Here is a 20,847-nt window from a genome sequence, read left to right on the forward strand (position 1 = left end):
CAGATTCTTGGAGAAAAGCGTTGCCGGTTATTATTCTGGCTTGGGAAGAATGAAAAGATGTGATGAATGCCGTGTGAGTGACGATGTTATCAAGTCGCTGCGATCGCCTGTTTTACCTTGAGAGTAAGGAAGATATTGAATGCAGCAAACAGCGGGTAACAAAAGGTTTTCAGATTTCACTGGGGTACCTGAGGAGATGGGTAATTACCCAGCATGCAGGCATTGTGTCTTCAGGTCAGGGCTGATATTAATAACACACGCAGCATAAAGAATCTGGAAACAGCCAGAGATGAACTCGTCAGGTTGGAGGAAATAAGAGAAGATGCACAGAAAGAAACCTTTAGGACGCAGCCTGAGCGGTGTGTATTTACTTCTTTAGATGCTGCAGCTGTCACTTGGTCTGCACAGTTTTCATAAGCAGATAAATAAACCTCTGAGGCAGAAATTCACGTTGCAGCAACAGCAGTTGCATTTCTGTGTCCGGACGAAATATATTTGTTAAATTTTTGAGTCATATTTTCTGAAGAATATTTTGTTTTGCAAACACAACAAGAAAAAGACAAAGGAAATTATATTTTTCTAAAAAATCACACCAGAATAACACAAATTTAATTCAAGTTTGACTTTAAAAACACTTTTTTTTTGCTTGGGTTGCTTTTTTTTTTTTTTTTTTGTACATGCACTTTGATTGCAAATTCTGGGAAATTTTAAAGTTGGAAACTTGCGGAATACAGATGGCCTTATGGTCTAGGTCTCGCCCCCTTTCCTATTCCATCTACTTTCTTCTCCTGTCTCATTAAAGGCATGAAGCTCCCAGAAATGTTTCCTTAAGGATTAAAACTTTTGATAAATCGTCATAAACATGATTAGATATTAAACATTTTGGGGTTTTTTTTACAAGCAGACATGCATGTTAATGTGTTTATTGCCACATTATTCAAGATATCATAAATGAATTTTCTGGATTGTTCCCTAACTGAGTCTGTCATGTATAAAGGCATAAATGTGTGTCTTAAGCAAACAAACAAGCAAATAAGTCTGATACAACATTTATCAGAGCCAAGGGATGGGTACCCAATTAGGAACTGTTGTAAGTACCGGCTGAATTCTGTCAAAAGTACTGGGTACCGATTCATGTAAAACCAAAAGGTACCATATTTAGGTACCTAAATGCATCCTTGTGACTGTGAGATTGTGGGAGAGTAGGTGACTTTCCATGCTGGACTAGGGATGGGTACCTTTCACATTTAAAACAATACGGTACCGATGCCTGGTACCTGGCAATTGGAGCCGGTACTCAACAGTACTAATTTTCTGTACTTTTTTATGTTCATGTGGTAAAAAATAATAATTTGTTTCATAATACAGTATAATTTTTTTTCAATTTAACATATTTATTCTTCAATATGTAACCTTGCAATGCTGTGTTCATGTCCAGCATGGAAAATCTCCTACTCTTCCACTCCTTCACAGACACAAGGATGCGTTCAGGTACCTAAACATGGTACCTTTTGATTTTATATGAATCGGTACCCGGTACTTTTGACAGAATTTGCTTGGTACCTATAAAAGTACCTCATTCAGTACTCATCCCTATTACAAGTTTATATATTGAAGAGTTAATATGTTAAATTGAAAAAAAATGAGATTTTATTATTAAACAAATATTTATTTTGAACAACAAAAACACAAAAAAAGTACAGAAAATTGGTACCATTGAGTACTAATCATATTGTTTCAAATTTGAAAGGTTCCCATCCCTATAAGTGACACTAATATGTTTTTAGAGCTTTAGAGCTTTAATAGTTTCTTTTTTTTCTTTAAGTAACAACAAAAACCATGAATGGTGAGAAATAGAAGAATTTTTTAATAATTTTTTTTTTAAGTTGACAGCAACAGAACCCTGAAATATCCAATTTTCCCAAGCTTAAATTACCATGGAAATTTTTCAGGAGACTTTCCAACCCTAACATGCCCATCATGTCGGTTTGAAAAGTATCTAATATAAAAAATGAAACCACAATAACGATCTCTTGGTGAGCAACAACCCCAATCTAAGGACGTGAGATACGGCTCGGGATGGCACCCTTTCACATTTGAAATGATACGGTACAGATGTGTGGTACACGGCAATCATATCGGTATCCAACGGTACCAATTATTAGTATTTTAGTGTGTTTATGTGGTAATAAAAATGAATTTGTTTAACACTAAAATCTCAAAGTTTTTCAATTTAACATATTTATTCTTCAATATATAACCTTACAATGCTGTGTTCATACAGTACTCAGTGCTACAGATGGAATTAGGTCTGGACCTATAACAGTACCTAATGTGGTACCCCTCTCTATATATGACAGAGAAATTTCAGGGATTTTCCAGGATAATCCATCACTGAGCAATCGAAAGTTTTAAGAAAAAGGAGAGGAAGTAGAAGTCTGGAAAACGTCGAAAAGGCCTCCACAGGAATGAACTGGAGTCTTTCCTCCCGCCGTCATCGTCTGCTCTCCAGAGAGTTCAGCCAATGACGGACAAATTCCCCCTTCCTCTTTAGTGCTGGATATCATTAGACTCATGCTGCAAATCACAAGCTGACATGTGGTTGTCCAATTACACGTGCTGTGGCCACGGAGGTTTGTGGGTAACGGAGAAAGCGGAGACCAGCTGCCGGCTATCGCTAACTGCTGATCTCCAGGCTATTACTGCAAATAAAGACGGTGAACACACACACGAACACACTCACACACACACACCAACACATGGACGTGAAATACAAACAAGCCAGCGTGTTCACACCAAACCAGACTGCAGACATGCATGTGCTGAGCTCTCTAATGAGACAGTTATAAGAGCCATCGCAGGCCGTTAATCAAAGTCTGGAAGCTAACCAGCGCTAATAAAACTTTCGGTAAACATGTCAGGATTTCCTCCAGCTAATAGCCTTCAAACCTGCTGCTGGGATGACAAGCTGAATCAGGACAGACAAATCTCAAACACAAGAAGAGGAAAGAAGAAATGGTAAAACCCAAAGTGTGCTCCCTTTCTTCCCGTCAGCGTGTAAATACAGAGCCGGAGAGTTATCAGTGTCTTGTTTGGGAGGTTTATTGTGAGAAAGTAGTTCAGCCCTCACCCTGTGAATCCATTTGGAGGAGACAGACCCATTTCAGAGGGTACGGCAGGGCAAAAAGAGCCTTATTCCATTACTAGAGTCGTGCACAATGGGGCTTTTTAAAGAAGGATACCTCCGACCAAAGGGTCCTTCAGGGGAGAGGCTCACAGCGAAGTGAAGGAATGATCCAGACAATAACACGATACGTTTTCTTGTTTATTAAACAGCTGATTTCTAGAAAAACACACCAAACAAAACTTCAGTTCAGCTTTTACCTTCTGGATTAAGTTTTAGATGAGTATGCCGAGAGAAGAGGGCGTCGTAAGGACAGAAACCCTGTTGAACTCTTCTCGAGGTAAAACATCACGACACATCCCTGATGGGAGCTGGAAAGAAGGTGTTTCAAAAATCTCTTTGAAGACTTTGAAAAGTGGTGAGACCTCTAACATAAGAGTCCTCTCCAGTGTCCTAAAAGCAAAAGCAGACAACCTGAGAGCCCCTCAGCTCACGGGGCCAGTGGTTCAGAGAGGTATTAAAGGAGTGGAGCGGCGGACAATGTTCCCACCGTCCCCACAATGGGCTCAACACCCATCTTCCAACCCCGTCCTCCGGGTCACATCAAGCCCTGAATGAGCTGCCTTCCTAAAGCTTCTGGGGGTTTCAGCCATGCGTCCACAGCATCAATGGGAATAGTGTTCCTCCCCCTTCCTCCACAATGGCCAAATCAACTGTGGGAGCACTTTCTCCTCCTCCTGCTCCCCTTTTATTCTGGCCCTGCTCAGACCTGAACAGAGGAGGGACGGGAGAGAAAAGGCACATGCCTTCACGTCCGATTCGCACGCATACAAAGAGAAAAATCAAATTGCTTAGACATGCACGCATGCGCACACGCAGGTATGACCGCATACTTGCTCACACCTCATCTAATACGGAGAGGGATAACAATGAAGGAGCATGAAAAGGAGGGAAAGAATGAATGGAGCTGGAAGGAGAGGGCTCAGTTTAAAGCTGGCCTTCATATGACCAACGGAGGAGGAATGTGGTCTGACTGAGTCCTCTGTGGGTTTCAAGAAGTCAAACAGAGACTCAGGTAGTGATTCAGGTATCACAATATGACTGTTATGCTTCACTCTGATACTGAGATGTGTTATCAGTGTCTCCCACCATTGAATGTACCACCATTGAGGTTTTAATCAAGCAGCAGCTGTGGTTCTTGGGGAATCAACCCAAAGTAGAAAAACTGCAGCTCCATGAAGAGTCCACATCCTGAAAACCATCTTTACACCACAACGACAGCAGCATTTCTCTCCCTGAAGGCAGTGTAGGGGTGTGATGTTTTTAATAATTCAGTAGTTTGGAAGATATTAAGGTCAAGACACAGACACGCCTGCCTCAAAGCCAGAGGAGGCTGCAGGATCAGGACTCTGGGGCTGGATTTGTTGAGCCTATGTCTTCGAGCGCAGTCACACTGGCCATTCGTACCATGTCCAAGCACTCTTCAGCCCTAAAGTCCAGCTCTGTACCATGGCTTTGGCACACTTTGGCACTTCTTAGGCACGGTACACTCTAGGGGTGTTGGTAAAAATGAAGCCTATGCTGAAGTGCTAAAAGTCGTTGTTCGTTGAGAATCAACTCGAGTCTGGCTGCAGAAAAACTGGAAGTCACGTACACACCCAGCCATAAAAACAGACTTTTACAGCGTTAAAAACATATTTACAGCCTGGTTCAGAAAACAGCTTGGGTCTAAAACGCTGATTTCACTATCAGCACACACTGTACAGTGAGTGAATTTTTTCTATCTCTGTGGTTTAGTAGTTATTGAGATCGTTTGAGTTTCCAATCAGAGGCACAGCTCAGGTCACATGACTGGCGGGCGCCCTGTAGCTGCTCGAAAGGAAGCTCAAAGCCGACGTCATAGTAAATGTGGCTGCGTCCGTGGATTGGCTTCATTTCACGGTTACAGGAACAGACAGGAGGCTACGTCCATGTTTTATACAGTCTAGTGCGACCGCTCCTCTCAAAAAGCATTTTTGTCAACAGAGGGGGTGTTAGAGGGCCAAAACAACTGGGCCAAAAAGTCGTAGACATGCTCTCTGTTATCTGCAGACTCTGGTAAGACCACCAGAATCTGCTTTCTGCAGCCAGCTCTAAGCGGATTCTCTATGAACAGCAACTTTTGGCACTTCCGCAAAGGCTTCATTTTTACTACCCGGATGTTGCTCCTTGGAGACCTCGTCTTGTAAAAAGATGCTTCATGATGACATAGGAGAACTAGTTTAGTATGAAATATTAGAGTTTGGCTGAAAGATGCTGTTAGGAGGATCTGTTTTACTGTGACTGCAGCACCACCTTCTGGTCTGGAGTGTCACGCACACTGTCATAAAGATGTGACTTAAACCAGGCGTGTGTTTGTTTTGGGACAAATTTTTCTCAACAACCTTTTACTGGATTCAACACCTCAAGGTAAGGTAATCATCAGTACAGTTATGTAGCGCTGTTGTTTGAAACGCGACAACAAACGCTGTAAGTGTACGCCCGGTGCTACAATGTATTCATAGGCTAACATGACAACAAGCTAAGTATCTGTAACTATTTGTATAGTAGATTAGTAGCCGTCCATACGTAGTGCTGACAGCCCAGTGCTGTGAGACAACTCAGTAATGTGTAACATTGATGAATCCTGGACAGTTGGGCTCCAGTGTCCACCACCACTACAAAATTAATCACAGAAATCCTTTTCAGCAGAGAAAAACTCAGATCTCTCTTCTCTCTACAAAACTTTGTAGTGTTGTCATAGAGACTTGGACGTGCCGTAAACCAATCCAGTCCTGCTCAACCCTGCTCAAACTCCTCTAAAATGCTTATACTACACTCTTAAAGCACAGCTCGAAATCAAAAATGCACTCCTTGGCGAGCTCCAGGTGATGCTGTCACAACAAGGCCGGTCTAAGAGCAGTGGTCCCACGATCTGTAGTGTCTGCAGAAATCTCCTACTCGCCTCAACTCCATCACTTCCTGCTACCAAAAGTTTGACTGTCCAACATTAATCGGCTTAAAACTGCTTCATACACAGACGAGGGGTAAAACTATCATTTCTCAACACCAAACAAAACGACTGCGACGCTCACAGCCACTTCCAGTCAAACCCGTGTGGTGTAATAACAGAAATCTGTGTTTTCCAGAGGCTGTTTCAAAGACTCATTTCTATTTCATGTTTAGAGAACAAAACTCCCAACTACAAAACTCGTTTTTTTTTCTGTCAGCTTTTCTGCAGCTGCAGGATTTAAAGAGGTGCTTATCTGCCTTTTACGTTAGCTTAGCTAGATTTTATATTTGGATTCCTTTAAGTAAACTGAGCTAAAGCACAAAGCACTGATATCAGACTTTGCACATGGTGATACAGAGTCGATATGTGCGCGTTAAACTGCAGTAGCTCAGGAAGGATTCCTGCTATTGTTGAATACTCACCTGAGTATCTGTAGCTTCAGTTTCACACGGAAGAGTTAAAAAATGTCACTCATAAGTCACAGGAGGTGATTTTAGTGACAGTGATTGGAAACTCTAGCTAATGATTTTAGAGCCACAGTATTAGAAAAATGCATTTTTCTGCAGCGTGTTTCTCCGCCCTGACAGCCTGCCTGCCCTTTTCATCTCCATTCACCCTGTTTGTGAGGGTGCGGTAATAACAGCACAGGAAAGAGGCGGGCAAACAATGATGATAACGTTCCTGAGACAAATTAAGACTGTTGGGTGGCAGCGAGCGTTAATTAGCAAGGCTGCAGACGGAGCACAGCGCAGACACAGACACAGCAGCAGCAGCAGCAGCGTTGGATTTCACAGGCTATGACGCTTGTGTGGCGAGGCAGAAAGAGGCCAGGTTACAGACACACACACACAGACGGACACACTCAGACAGACACTGCGTGCCGAGGCCACGCCAAGTGCACTCTGCATTCAGAAACAATGAGATCCTGGGAGAGCTGAGGGGACCCAGACAGACATGGTGGAATTATTCATTTCCACCCACCAGCTCAGACTGCACCACGCAGACCACCGCGGCCTCCCTCCGCCGACTCTGGTTCAAGCTGTCTGGTTATCACAAGCACATTCTCCCTCTAACATCCCCTGTCAGGAACAAAAGAGTGAGCTGGAGTCTGAGGCACATTCTCGTCGGGGTGCTGCAGCAGCGGAGCAGAGTCTATCTGTCAATTTACAGCCTGCTGCTGATCCAGCCATTAGCCGGACTCCAGCGTTGGCTGAGAAATGTTCAGACTCGGAAAATACTCCTTCCTGTAAATTTGTGATCTTGTTAAAACTGCAGATTCAAATGGATCTGACTGGTCGTGTGTCATAGAGACACACCAAGGATGCACGGCCACATAAAACTGAAGCTTACTGAGGCAGTTTGCACGTTACAGGTAAAAACACCAATTACAGACATCTTCCCAACACTATGGTGTATTTTTTCATCATTACCGCAGAAAAAATCTCCTTAAAACAGATTCTTTTGTTGCTTTTCTGCATCCAGCAGCCATGCTAGGATATTCCTGTGACGGTTAATGTCTTAGAGAAGAAGAACAGGTGGATTGAAAGGAGGCTAATGTGGACTGTTATACACCCGTACCCTGGTGATGATGCGTCTCAGTATCAGAAGTGTCAAAGAAGTTTTTCTCACTTAAGTTTCTCTGTAAATACGATGATATGAGAGATAGTATTCCCCCAAAAAATAAAAGCCAAAAGGTCAATTTTTCAATGATAGAAGGCTGTTTAGATTCCAGTGGTCTAGACCCCAAAATATTGGCGCCAAAGGCCAGCGGCCTCTGACCGTGGTGATAAACAAAAGCCCCAAGCGGTTCAGTTCAGGTCGTCTTGGTACGGCACACATTTTGTGGCGTTTCCTTTGACTTTGGGGTCAACTCCCCAAATTACCAGACATACTTATCCGACCCCATAAGGTGGAGTAGGAAACACTGCAGTCTGCTGATTGGTGGAAAGAATCATCACTTCCTGTGTGACAACCCTGCAATGTTTGATTCTTCAGTCGACTTCCTCAAGAGAGCTTTCCTTGTGTTTTTGAAAATGGCACTACAAAACTGCTGCCAAAACAAAATTGTGTTGTGTTTTTCTTCTTCTTTGGATTTATTAGAGAGGTATGAAAATGAATCTAATCTATCTAATCAATCGTAAATGTATCTGTCCTTTTCCAAGGATGTTACCATCACTGCTCTGTTACTTCCATACATTTATGTTGGCGTTGCTGTTAACCAATACATCCACCAGGGGGCAGCCCAAAGTCGAAAGTTTATGACAACAAAACTCAAAAACAGGCAGCGTTGTAGGAGGCAGTGGTCAGTGAGGGTGTTAAATACATTGTGAAAGTTTGGCCATTGTTGTTTCTTCTTCGTGTCTTACTAAAGCTACGTTTTTGGTAGTAACATCAACACTGCCCCCACAGGTTGCGGGTGGTACTGCTCCGTTTGGTCTGTATCTGTAACTTTCATGGAAATATGAAGAAATACAGACAAAATGAACGCAGAGCACGGACAGAAGGCTCAGTTAAAATGCAAACAAGATCAGGCTTTACCAATCCGACCCGTAGTAAACTGTACTGATCCGTACCAGACCGACAGACAAAAACAAACAGATCAGCTCTTTCTTGTTGATATTTTTACAAAAAATTATGAAAATGCAGCTGCAAACAGCTTCTGATGCTGGTAAGCATTTTGTGTCCTCTTATCAGTGTTTCGTGCCCCTCTAGGGGGTCCCAACCCCCACTTTGGAAACCACCAGTCTCCACCATGATGTTAAAGCTTTGTCTGGAAACAAAACGTTCAATTTCACTTCAACCTGAGATCGTGTGATCAAAATTAGTCTGACTCTTTGAAGCAGAGTTCGTTGTTAAATCCTCACTCGAACCTTTTTGGACAGGTGGAGTACCCGTACATCCTGCAGGGTTTGCTAAAGCAGAAACATTAAGGAGAAGGCAGCTCCACATTTTATAGACTCTTCTTGTTCAGATTATTCTCCTCATGGGAGCTTCACAAAAGATTCAGTGTTGCAGGAGAAAGAAGAAGAAGTCTAATTTTATTTAGATCGTGGAGTTCTCAGGAGCACGACCTCAGTCAGGAAAGATTGAAGCAATATCTTCAACCTAAAGCTCCCAGAGAGCAGCAGAGCCTCCTGCCCTCCCTGCTGCAGCGTTCTGCATTCATCCCACCACTTTAAGGAAGCATCCCTGCATCTCCTCCAAACATCTTCACAGAGAGCGCTGTATGTTTTCTGCTCCCTGCATGCTCACAGCTTTGTTTTTCCTCCCTGTGTCCTGACCTAATTACCATGTGAATCCTGCTCAAGAAGGCCACTTAAAAAGTCCAAAATCTCCTTCTCCCCTGCTTCGCTCTCACATGCCGGGCTCAGGGAGAGGAGGGGGGGGGCAAATGAAGATCAACGGTGGGTAGAGCAGAGCACGTCTGAGCTATACAGCCACTCACTGCCTCAGAGCGTGATCTCAGAGCATCCTTCCTGAGGTTTGAAGCGGGAAAAATACATTTCTGAGGAGGCTGCTTTCAAAACGGTTGAGAGACAAGCTAAAAGCAGAAATGTGCAGTTGTAGCTGTCACTTTTTACTTCCTGCCTTCACTCATGAAGGAACTGCACTTTGCAACCAAAAAAGAAAAACAAATCAAACTTTATTAAACTTTTACTTGTATCATTCTGCCATCGTTTCAGACACCTTCAAATGTTTATGTTCCTCTTTTTCTTTTATCGAACGGAGGAGAGGACGGATCAAGTTCTCCACACATTAAACTTTCATCTCAGTTTGTTGCTTCTCAAATGATGCCCGATGACAGGAATGATCCACTCAGCACAGTTTGAACATGCAGCATTAAAAGTTTGATGAAGATACCACCGGCTTGTTTTCACTACACCTTACTCTCAGTTAAAATGAAACATTTATGCCAACATGTGACGTTTAAAAGGAGAAGAAAATGACATAAAACCCCAAACAAAACAGTTTAATCCTAATTTTAAAGAGGACATATCATGCTTGTTTCTCCTTTTCACTATGCCAGACTAGGATGCCTGTAAAGCATTTCTGCCCTCAGTACAAGTCATTTAGTTCCTTCATTGCCCCACAATAGCGTTCTCAATATCCTCATTTTAGGCCATTCTGAAGATCTCGTTGAAACGCTCCGTTTGCAGAATGACCTCCAGTAACCTCGCAACGTCACAGCCCTTTGTGCTCTGATTGGTCAGTTCTATCAGAGGGGCGGAGGGGGTAGAGCCAGGGGGCGGTTTTTGCAGCATGGCAGAAGTTACAAAATTGCCATATTGGATGGAGCAGACCGAGCGAGTTTGCTGTTTGCCAAAACTTCACCGTAAGGCATTGATAGCGCTAATAAAATGGCAGTGTAGGATACGTCCTTTTGTATTGGACCCCGAGTCAGACCCGGACGGTTCTGCAGCTCAGGAGGAAGAAAATCCACCTGGACACAGATCATCTCAGGACGCTTCAGTGTGGTGAGTCAAAGCGGTACTGTAACATGTAGAGTTTATATGTGGAAATATAGGCAGACTTCACCAATAAACTATTTCTACAACAGGGCTCCATCCTGCTCCTTCACTTTTCTCTGTCTGTTTTATCCATCATGCTGAAAGTGTAGTCTAAAGATCGCCTCTACCGTCAGTTCCTCACTATGTGAGCACTCAGTCAAGTCAGCCAGAGCTAGTAGTGAGCTGTATTTGTACTCGGCTCTTGGTGGGTGTATCCCTCGGTGGTGGTTGTGTGACTAACTGACATCACAGAGGAGGAGCTGCTTTATCAGATTACTCCAATAATAAGAAAGGATCCTCGTGTCGTCACGACGTTTGAAATCTCGCAGCCAAATGTCAATGACCTATTTCCAGAGGCATCAAATCTCGTTCTAGGATATCAGAAAAAAATACAATATCTCATTTTTTGAAAATTCAGGGGGTGAAAGATCTTGTTTTCAAATTTATTATATTATATGTAAGTATTAAATCAGGCATCAGCATGATATGTCCCCTTAAAGTAAAAACTGTCTTATTATACTTGATAGGAGCCACATTCACCAGACTAGTCCAGAAAATGTCTATTTAAAGACAAAATGAGGTCTAAATTGCTCGTTACAAGTAAAAAAAAATCTAGTTACTGGCAAATCAGACCTCATTTTCTGAAAAAAAGACAAAAACACTTGATAAGATTCAGTTTTAGGTGCAGGAGGAGGAGTTTGGAGCCTTTATCTAGTTTCTGTTTTGTTTCAGCTCTTATCCTCAGCAGCTCTGCGTCCCCCTTCCTCCTCCTCCTCCTCCTCCTCTTCCTCCTCACCAGGACCTGTCAAGAGCCCTCATAAGTTCATCAAAGATGAAAACCTGTTTTCCATTTGAAAAGCCCGACCCAGGACACTAAAAGAGCTCTTCATACGACAAAAGCTGTAATCATCCATAAGACAAGCATGTGGGTCTGACAAAAAGCTGCATGAATCTATGAATATCAATCAAAACATGGGGGGTACGAGACGTTCACACGTGTTGATTAATGAGGAGAATAAATACAGGAGCTGTGCCAAATGCTTGTTCATAATCCAGACGGGAGATTGATGTTGTTTGGATGTGAGAGAGGAGTGAATAAAACAGATTTCTGTGGAAATATGACGTCTACAGAGGGAAACTGCTCATTCCAGCATCACCATACTCCTCGACTGATTCCAGGACCAGGAAACAAACACTTTCTGTTTTATTCCACATTTTCAGGAGGACACAAAGCGCTCAGCTGCTGCACAAACTTATTGTCATCCGACACGTCTCCCAGAGTAGCCATGCTCGGCTGCATTTGAGAGCCGTTTGAGTGTTAATGAATAATACAGAGCTCTTCATTGATGCTGTTGAACCTCTGAGGCTCAATAAAAAGCTACAGATGAGAAAAGAGTGCAGCTCTGAAACAGCTTCTAAAAGCCCCTGTGGTGGTGCCAAATGGCTTTCAAGTGAATAAGTTGTTTGATTAATTAAGTCGAGGGAAAATGATATTTTAAACCTTTAGCTTTTTTAAAAAACATCAGTTGTGGTTTGTGGGAGATGCTCCTGATAAAACCCCCTGCTGATGCCAAAAAATTAAAAAGTTCCTTGACATTTTTTTAGAAGAAGAAGAAGTCCTTCACAGCACAAAGTCACACATGTCTGAAGCTCAAATTGGTGCAACACAACCTCTGTCTGCATGAGAGACAGCCCGGCTCATGATGCAGCAAACTTCACCTGCTGAAGGTGTTCTCACAGCTGCACAAAACTGCTCAACACTGCCCTCTGTTGCTCCACAACAACGCCACCTTTCTCCTGCTCCAACAATGCACAACAGAACAATCAACTTGGACACATGCAAAGAGGAATGTCCTTGTTTTATAACACTGCATTTCTTTGTCTAACCTCGCAGCTATGAGGAGATTTCTGCAGGACTCGGACTGACATCCTCCTGCTGCAGAATCTGAAGGAAAACAGAGCTGGGATGTCTGCGCGGATCGCGGAGAAACTGAGCAGCAATCCTCCCGAGTGACATGCTCCTGGATAACGACTTGCAGAGCTCATTTTCTGTGTTTTTATGCAGAATTAGCCTCGCTGTGTTTGCTGGGATTTGGAGGGAATGAAGGAATGCAGGACACTTTCACTTATGGTGCGTAAAGGCTGCACATTCCGTGCGTAAAAGCCTTTTTTGTTTCATGCAACTGATGAGCAATGAGGTCATCCTGGGCAGTGTTGAGTCAAAATCACAAATACAAGCAAAGAAAGAAAAAGTAGATTAAGACATTTAAACTAACATGAGCTGGGTGTGATTCAGGAAAAATGGACATAAGCGCACATCATTTCAACAACCCTCTCTCCTGATTGATGTCCCCAATAAAGAAGTTTCTCCAGAGGATTATTTTAAGTTCACATCTCGCCTGGATCGGCACCACAGAGCAGTGTGAGTGTGTGAGTGTGTGAGTCTGTGTGTGCACAACAAAGTAAGTTTGAGACAGCGCTAATGTGGCAGGCACAAGCAGCTCCTGCAGCCCCACAAATGCTCCTCTGATCCTGGGATGAAACGTGAGTGGAAAGTAAAACTGGCGCGGCATAAAGGAGCTGCAAACTGCTCTGAATAACACATGCAATCTACGGGAAAACCGCCTCGCCTGGAGCAGACAAAGTGGACAAAAGCGCAGCAAAGTGTTGCGTTGAAATAAAAACAGACACACTGCAACAAAAACCGGGACTGGAATCGAAATGGTCCGGAGGAAAAACGGAGCCCGTGGCATGGCTAACACACAGAGCAGCCAATCCATTAGTGATGGAGCTGGATTTTTCTAATTTATCACGCTAAAGTAGGCTTTTGTGCTGATTGAGCCAGCGGATTTATAATAAATCACCTCAATAAAAGTCGATCTACGCCTTAAATAAGAAACCTGGAGCAGAATCCAAGCTGGAAACTGGAGCACACCCAATCTAAAAAGTGCTTTGTGTCATATTTTCAGGATTTTTTCCAGAAAGAAGAAATTTAAAAAAGTGCTTTTTCTTTACCTTTGAAGGCGTTTGTATTCCGCAAGTTGAGGATAAAGCCAGGTAGAGAAACGAAGAGAGTCACACACCAACTCTGAGCAGCAGAGACAGAAAAGAAACGGGTTCCACTGTTGGGTCCTGAGCCGCTGTGCGCGTCCCTCTCCCAGCGACCTGCAGCCAACAACTGCGCTCTCCCTCTCCTTGAGCGTCGGACGATACCACCGGGCTGAGGAGGGGAGGGGGGGACAGGGGGGAGCGGGGAGGTGGGGGGAGTCTGTAAGCAAAGATAGGGCCGATTTGCAAGCGCAGTGGGGAAGGAAGTGCACGAAAACCATGGAAACCCGACTGGAAGCTGGAAGAGGAGTGTCGTAACAGCGCGTCCGAGCAGAGCGAAGGCAGGCAGGGCTCGCAGCAGAGAGGATTCTGGGAAAGGTTGTTGTCTGGGACTCCACGGTACCTGCTGAGCGACGGGTAACCTGGTGATGTAAGTCCAGTGGGAGTCCGGGTGTTTCTCCTGAGCTGTGCTGTTTTGATGAAAGTAGACTGAGACGTAAACAGTGAAGACACTGACGTGATGTTGGATTCATCATCATGTCTCTGTGTCCTGTTCAAACAGGTGGGGGGAGAGGAGGTGGTACAGGCCCAACCCCTTTTGAAAACAAAAAAAAAAAAAAAAAAGAAAAAGAAAAAAAAACTTTTCCCAGTGCACCTGCTGCTGAAAAAAATGCACCTGACAGAAAAAAACTGAAAAAATAAAAAATTATAGAGGAAAACGAAAAAAATACAAATTTAAGGCAGAATAATTCTGATACAGCCAAAACAAACTACATTATTCTCCTGTTTTTCATTTATCCTGGCTTCTAACCACCCTGCTCTACTGACAACAGGTGGGCAGATCAAGGAGACCACTTTGATTTAACAAAAAAAAAAAAAAAAAAAAAAACTTAAGGTGACCTCTTTTTTGTTTGGATGAGCTGAAGCACTGCACTAAATCTGTGGAGCACATCAGACAGTTAGTTGTAATCAAACCTAATTCTCCTAAGGAGGGGGAAGTGGAATTGATAACAAGCTAATTAAGAGCCATTCAAACACAATCTAATTTACTAATTAGCTGCATGTGTAATTAGTTGTCTGAGTAGTGCTGCTTTGTGCTGATAAAAACAAACTCATGTTGAAAAGAGTGTTTACATTTGTTGATTTTCCCCTTTACATGACAGGCTGATGAGACGATTCATTAACCAGTTTATTGACTTATCAAGTTTTTTTTAAATGAATTCTATTTATTTGTTTTCTTATGCATGCGGAAACTGTAACTTTAATTTTTGGTATGACTAGTGGATTGTAGGCTTTTCATAGACCATCAAGGTGAATGCTGTATATAGATAAACTCAGGTACATAAGTAAAGAAGCCCTACGCAGAAATGCAGCCATGACTTTATTTTACACTTCTTTATCGTGTCATCTCAAGAAAAATAAACTCTGTCATTTTGTGATAAAATCCAGCCAGTTATTCTGAGAAAATAGGTTTTGTTATTTTGAAATAATGAGAAAAGTTTAGTTATTGGAATAGGAAAACCTGCTTCCAGCTGTCTTGTTGAGTAGAAAGTTTCCAAAGTGTATATTTTTATGTTTCATATTTTTGTTTTTATTTTTTTAAGTAAACCATAATGTTGTCATATTCTCTTCTATTCAATTTAGGAAGTTTAATGTTGTATCCTGTCTCTTTAAGTACGCTAGGACAATAAAATCTCCACTTTGGGCAAATCATTAAAGTTTATCTCGTCTTATATTATGTCTGCTTAGGGCTTCCATACAAAAGTGAAAGCCAAGCACTGTATATCTTTATTTTTTATTTTTTCAATTTGTTTAGTTTAATTTAAGTGTTTATATGATTCATTGAATTTATTTTATTTTATCTTTATTTATTTTTTGTTTTCTGCCCTTTTTGTTTTAAGTAGTAGGTATTAGAAATAAATTTCAATTAAATGTCATGTTTTTTTAATTTATTTTTTTATTTTATTTTATGTGTTATTTATTTTTTTATTTTCTGCCCTTGTTTTTTTTAGTAGTAGGAATTAGAAGGAATTTAAATTAAATGTAATGTCTTTTTAGTTATTTTTTATTATTATTATTATTATTATTATTCGTTATTTATTTATTTATTTTCTGCCCTTTTTTGTTTTTAGTTGAAGGAAGTAGTAGGAATTTAAATGAAATGTTTTGGGGTTTTTTTATTTTATTTGTTTTTTGTTTTTTATTTTCTGCTCTTTTTTGTTTAAAGTAGTAGGAATTAGTAAGAATTTGAATTAAATGTCGTGTTTTTTTTTATTTATTTTTTATTTTATCTTATTTGTTATTTATTTTTTTTATTTTCTACCCTTTTTTGTTTTTAGTAGTAGGAATTAGTAGGAATTTAGATGAAATATCATGTTTTAAACGCCTTATTGAGAACATTTTCCTCTTAAACTTCATTTCCCATGAAGCCTTGCGCGGTGCCAGAGAATCCGTGGAAAAGCGATTGCGCCTGCGTATCCAGACGTGGCACGGCATCATGGCCTCTCGGAACCGCTACGGGAGTCGGATGAGAGAGGCGAAAATGTTCGTGCTGGTGCTGCTGGTGAGTCCAACCGACCTCCTCGTGCTGTTCTGTAAACTCTCGCGGGTCTCTGAGACATTCCCGGATGATATTTGTGATATTTTTAAGAAATGCAGGAGAGAAAGAAATTCAAATCGCTCCTCGCCGCGTCTCGAAGCCTGAGCGCCGTGCAGGAGGTAAAGTTGACAGCCCTTGACTGAACTTGGGGCTGTGATTTAACAAGCTGCTAGTGATACTGTGGGTGGACTGCAGTTAACGTGGCGCAGGTAAAATCACTGCATTTATCTGATCCCGCTGCATGGGCTGAGCAGATTACAGGTCTACTGTTTGATATGTAACACAGGTCCCTCCCCTGTGTGTGTGTGTGCAAGCTCTAACATCAAGCTCCATTGAGAAAGGTAAACACAGAATAACACACACATTACGCTTTGTAACACCACCTCTACCCCTGACTCTCACTGTGTTCACCTGTAATGTTCTGCAGCTTGGAGGGAAATCATGTGAAAGGCTGGGTTATTGCATCAAACACAGCATGACTTGTGTGTTCAGGCACCAGAGTTTGTAAGGGGAATTGAAAGTTCATAACTCTGAGACATGTTGGAGTTTCATGAGTGGGTGTGAGCCTGTGTTCTGTAGCTGTGCAGCATATCTGTGTAAAACAGAAGTGCCTTTTGGAAGCAGTACAGTAACAGTGTGTCATGTGACTGTCAGAACTGAACTGGTTAGGCAGCATTAAACTAATCTGTGCTGTGTGACATATTGTGGTGTGAGCGTTGAGCATTGGTATGGAGGCTCCACGTAGACTACACGTCAACGCACATCTCTGCATTCTGTACCTTGGTGTTCCCATGATGAGAAGTGAAGTTCTTGTTGCTTTATTGAGTTTTATTCACACGTCAGATGATTGCAACACGTTCCCTAAGCTCATAGTTTGGCCTTTGATAGAAGTGCAAGTTGTGGTTGGACCCATTATTTTGTTTTCTAAATTGCAAGAAAATTATTGCCTGGTAGTAATGTCTAAAGGAGGGAAATTAACAGTGTTGTTATATTGAGGTGAATAATAAGTTTTGCAGCCCATCATTAAAAAAGCTTGACTCAACCAAGCTTAATTTGTGCTAGGATGAGGTAACAAGGTGGGCCTTTAGCAATTTTGCAGTGAGGTTAAGTTGTTTTGGAATAGTCCTTTAATAATTAAAGAAATCTAATATTTTCATATGACTTTTATTTAATCTTAAAAATCTATTTTTCCATTGTTTTACCAGCCCCTGGTTGCAATGTGATATAACTGCATCTAAAAGCTGATTGATTCACCATTAAATAAAAAAAAGCTTCCATAATAACATAAAAACACCCCCAATAACTAGAGCGGATGCACAGATACTGATCCTGGAATCAGTGCCCCTCAAAGCTGGATCGGTATTCAGTCAACTGTTTGTCTGTGAACAACATAACTCAAAAAGTAACAAACAGATCTTGATGAAATTTTCAGGAAATCTCCAAAATGAGATAAGAAAGAAGTGATTAAATTTTGGAGGTGATCTGAATCACGGTTTGGATCTAGAACCTTTTTAAAGGATTCTTTATCATAGCGCGATAAGGCCGTTTTTACTATAAGTGTATATAACTCCACCATTAATGGTCGGATTGCTTTGCAAAACAATACAAGAAAAGGTCACCATAATTTCTGACAGACGTAAAAGTAGGATCCAGATCCTGGCAATATTCTGGATACTAAGATGAGGAATATGAAATATGTACTGGGTCATCATAATTTCCATTCATACAAACCTTCAACTAACACCAAATTGTAGCTTGACAGTCTGCTGAAAGGGAGTATAACATTAAAGTTGGACTTAAGTGTTGTTACCAGTCTACAGGGTATAAAAGTTTACCCAAAACATCACCAGTCTCATCTGACTGTAGGTATCAGATTGGTGTCAGTATTGGTCGATACCCAAAAGTATTGGTAAAGAAACCAGAAAAGTTGGATCGGTGTGGGTGTAAAGGAGCTGATCTATGGTGCTGTTCCAGTCAACTGTTTGTCTGTGAACAACATAACTCAAAAAGTAACAAACAGATCTTGATGAAATTTTCAGGAAATCTTCAAAATGGGATAAGAGAGAAGTGATTCAATTTTGGAGTTGATCTGAATCACCGTCTGGATCTAGAACCTTTTTAAAGGATTCTTTATCATTGCGTGATTAGGCCGTTTTTACCATGTGTGTATATAACTCCACCATTAATGGTCGGATTGCTTTGCAAAACAATACAAGACAAGGTCACCATAATTTCTGACAGATGTAAAAGTACAATCCAGATCCTGGCAATATTCTGGATACTAAGATGTGGAATATGAAGTATTTGCTGGGTCATCATAATTTGAATTTGTACAAACCTGCAACTAACACCAAATTGTAGCTTGACAGTCTGCTGAAAGGGAGTATAACATTAAAGTAAGACTAAAGTGTTGTTACCAGTCTACAGGGTATAAAAGTTTACCCAAAACATCACCAGTCTTATCCGACTGTAGGTATCAGATTGGTATCAGTATTGGTCGATACCAAAAGGTTTTGGTATAGGAATCAGAAAAGTTGGATCAGTGCATCCCTAGTTGCCAATAACACAGATTTGGCACTACAGAGGCTTCTGCAGCTCCAATTATACCTATATCATATTTAAAACATACCTTATGTGTGCAAAAGGGAAGGGAATGATATGACATTCAGCAAATAGTCAGCAGTGACTATGGAACATGACATTGGCTTGAAATGCCCATCCCTGATTAGGATTTTATTAATAGTGTCGCAGGTTTACTTACAATAGAATAAATTATCTTCATTGTCATTGCACAAGTGCAACAAATTGAATGCAAATCCATTCAAGTGCAAATAGTAAAGTGCAGCATCAGGATAAGTAATTAAGGGGGAGAAATAAGCTGCTAGCACTTAAGAAGAGAAAGACAAAAGACAAAAAACTCGTCATACCATGTTTACAAAAAGGCTTTTAAGGGGGACGGTATCCTGCAACCGGCCTCTTGATGGATCCCTCCAGGAACCACTGCTTTGATCAACTAGTCCAGTCTCCAAACATCCGTTTCACAAAGCATTTATCGGTTATATACTTACCTGGAACTCTGGAGCTCCCACTGTTCAGTATGTCGCTCAGACAGCTTCAAAAAAATAATTTCTCAAGTATGTTTGAAGTGAACAGTCACTCAAACACTCCATGATACAACAGCCCTGAAAGAAATCCTCTCCTCACCAAGGTTACAATGTTTAGATTTGTTTAGAGATTTTCAGACAGATGGTGATGATACTCAGGAAGAATTTGGAGGATGTAGTTTGTCTCTCATCTCTTTTTTTATTTAGCATTCGTGAAATATTTTCCTGAGTAAAACTGACGAGTTGAATCTGTAGCTGTTAGAAAATCCAATGCTGAAGTCATTAGTGAAAGATTTGTTTTGTTGTAAGGAAGTGAGCGCAGCAGTGCAGCCCGTCTGATCATTTCCTCCTATTGAAGAGTCAGCTGTATTACTCTGTATCACATTTCTGCTCCTGTTGACCGCGGTGCTTAAAGGTAATATAGACCTGATCCTGCTCTGCTTCCTGTTACCAGCATACCTACGCAAACACAAACTTCACTCTTTGTTCTCCTGCAGATTGCTCCCTCTCTATAAGTGCAGGGTCAGCATTTGACTCGTTGGCTCGGCTCCACCTTAAACAGGACCTGAGATAAAATCTGTGACAGAAATGTGCAGATCTTATGTGTCCAAGCCTCGATGCAGGAGGCTTGAAACCTGCCGTTAGGGATTGTTTGCTTGTTTGTCTGTCAGAGTCAAAACCAGGCGTCTCCAGCTCACGCCTGGCTCCCCTTGTTTGGATGTTTGGTGTGGTTGTTCTGCTGAAAGGAAATCAAACAGGAGGATGCTGTAACACTCTCTGTATGTCACGGATGGAAAAACAGAGTTGGGATCTTTCTTCGTTGTCAAATCAAAAGGAAACGGCTAAATTTAAAACAACCAGTCCTGGGATGCTGTTGGTCCAGTGGTTTAGGTGTGCCGCACAGGTACTGCTTTCTCCACCAATCCAGTTTTGAACTCCAAAGACCTGTGGATCAACAGATAAAATGTGACATGTGGCATCAAATCAAAATAGGGAGCCTGTTTCAGCTCCATCTGAACATGTGTTGACATTTAAAAGTAAAGATAAAAAATATAACATTCCTTTTTAATGTTTATTTGGATGAAAAAAATCTTAAGATATTTTGATTATTTGTAAATATTGTGAGTTTTTCCTGATGTATTTGAGACACATTCTTAAGTTAAACCAGCCCAGGACTGGTAGCAGGGCTACCTTAGTGGAAAAGGGGTAACAGAGGTCACAATTGCAGCTCTGTTATTCAATGAACGCATTTGTCTGCTGGGTATCAATTAAAGATTTTTGATACCTGTACCAATACCGATACCTTCACTTCAATACCAGGGTCCTGAATTTTTCAATACTTTCACGTCAGTCTCCAAACGCCAGAAAAGTCATTAGAGAGGTCTAAAAAAGTCACTAAATACTGTCCTGCAAGCAGCAACCACATGTAACGT

At 41.5% G+C, this 20,847-nt stretch overlaps 2 protein-coding genes across 3 annotated transcripts in view; one reads left to right on the forward strand and one right to left on the reverse strand.

Annotated features, from left to right (window-relative positions):
• Nucleotides 1-14,188, reverse strand: part of sema5ba (sema domain, seven thrombospondin repeats (type 1 and type 1-like), transmembrane domain (TM) and short cytoplasmic domain, (semaphorin) 5Ba) — a 251,797-nt gene extending 237,609 nt beyond the window's left edge. The window contains exon 1 of one of the 2 annotated variants that reach the window (XM_074695481.1): nt 13,679-14,188. The gene's annotated coding sequence lies outside the window, so the exon portion shown is untranslated. The remainder of the gene's footprint in view (nt 1-13,678) is intronic. The other variant, XM_074695479.1, reaches the window with a different exon arrangement.
• Nucleotides 14,189-16,197: 2,009 nt separating this feature from the next.
• Nucleotides 16,198-20,847, forward strand: part of pdia5 (protein disulfide isomerase family A, member 5) — a 78,961-nt gene continuing 74,311 nt past the window's right edge. Inside the window, exon 1 of the mRNA XM_074695482.1 lies at nt 16,198-16,274. Within this exon, the coding sequence (XP_074551583.1) occupies nt 16,209-16,274 (66 nt within the window). The 5' untranslated portion in view covers nt 16,198-16,208. The remainder of the gene's footprint in view (nt 16,275-20,847) is intronic.

This window comes from Halichoeres trimaculatus, unplaced genomic scaffold, assembly GCF_033239565.1.
Source record: "Halichoeres trimaculatus isolate MK-OKI-2021-1 unplaced genomic scaffold, fHalTri1.1 fHalTri1_scaffold_19, whole genome shotgun sequence".
Taxonomy (NCBI): domain Eukaryota; kingdom Metazoa; phylum Chordata; class Actinopteri; order Labriformes; family Labridae; genus Halichoeres; species Halichoeres trimaculatus.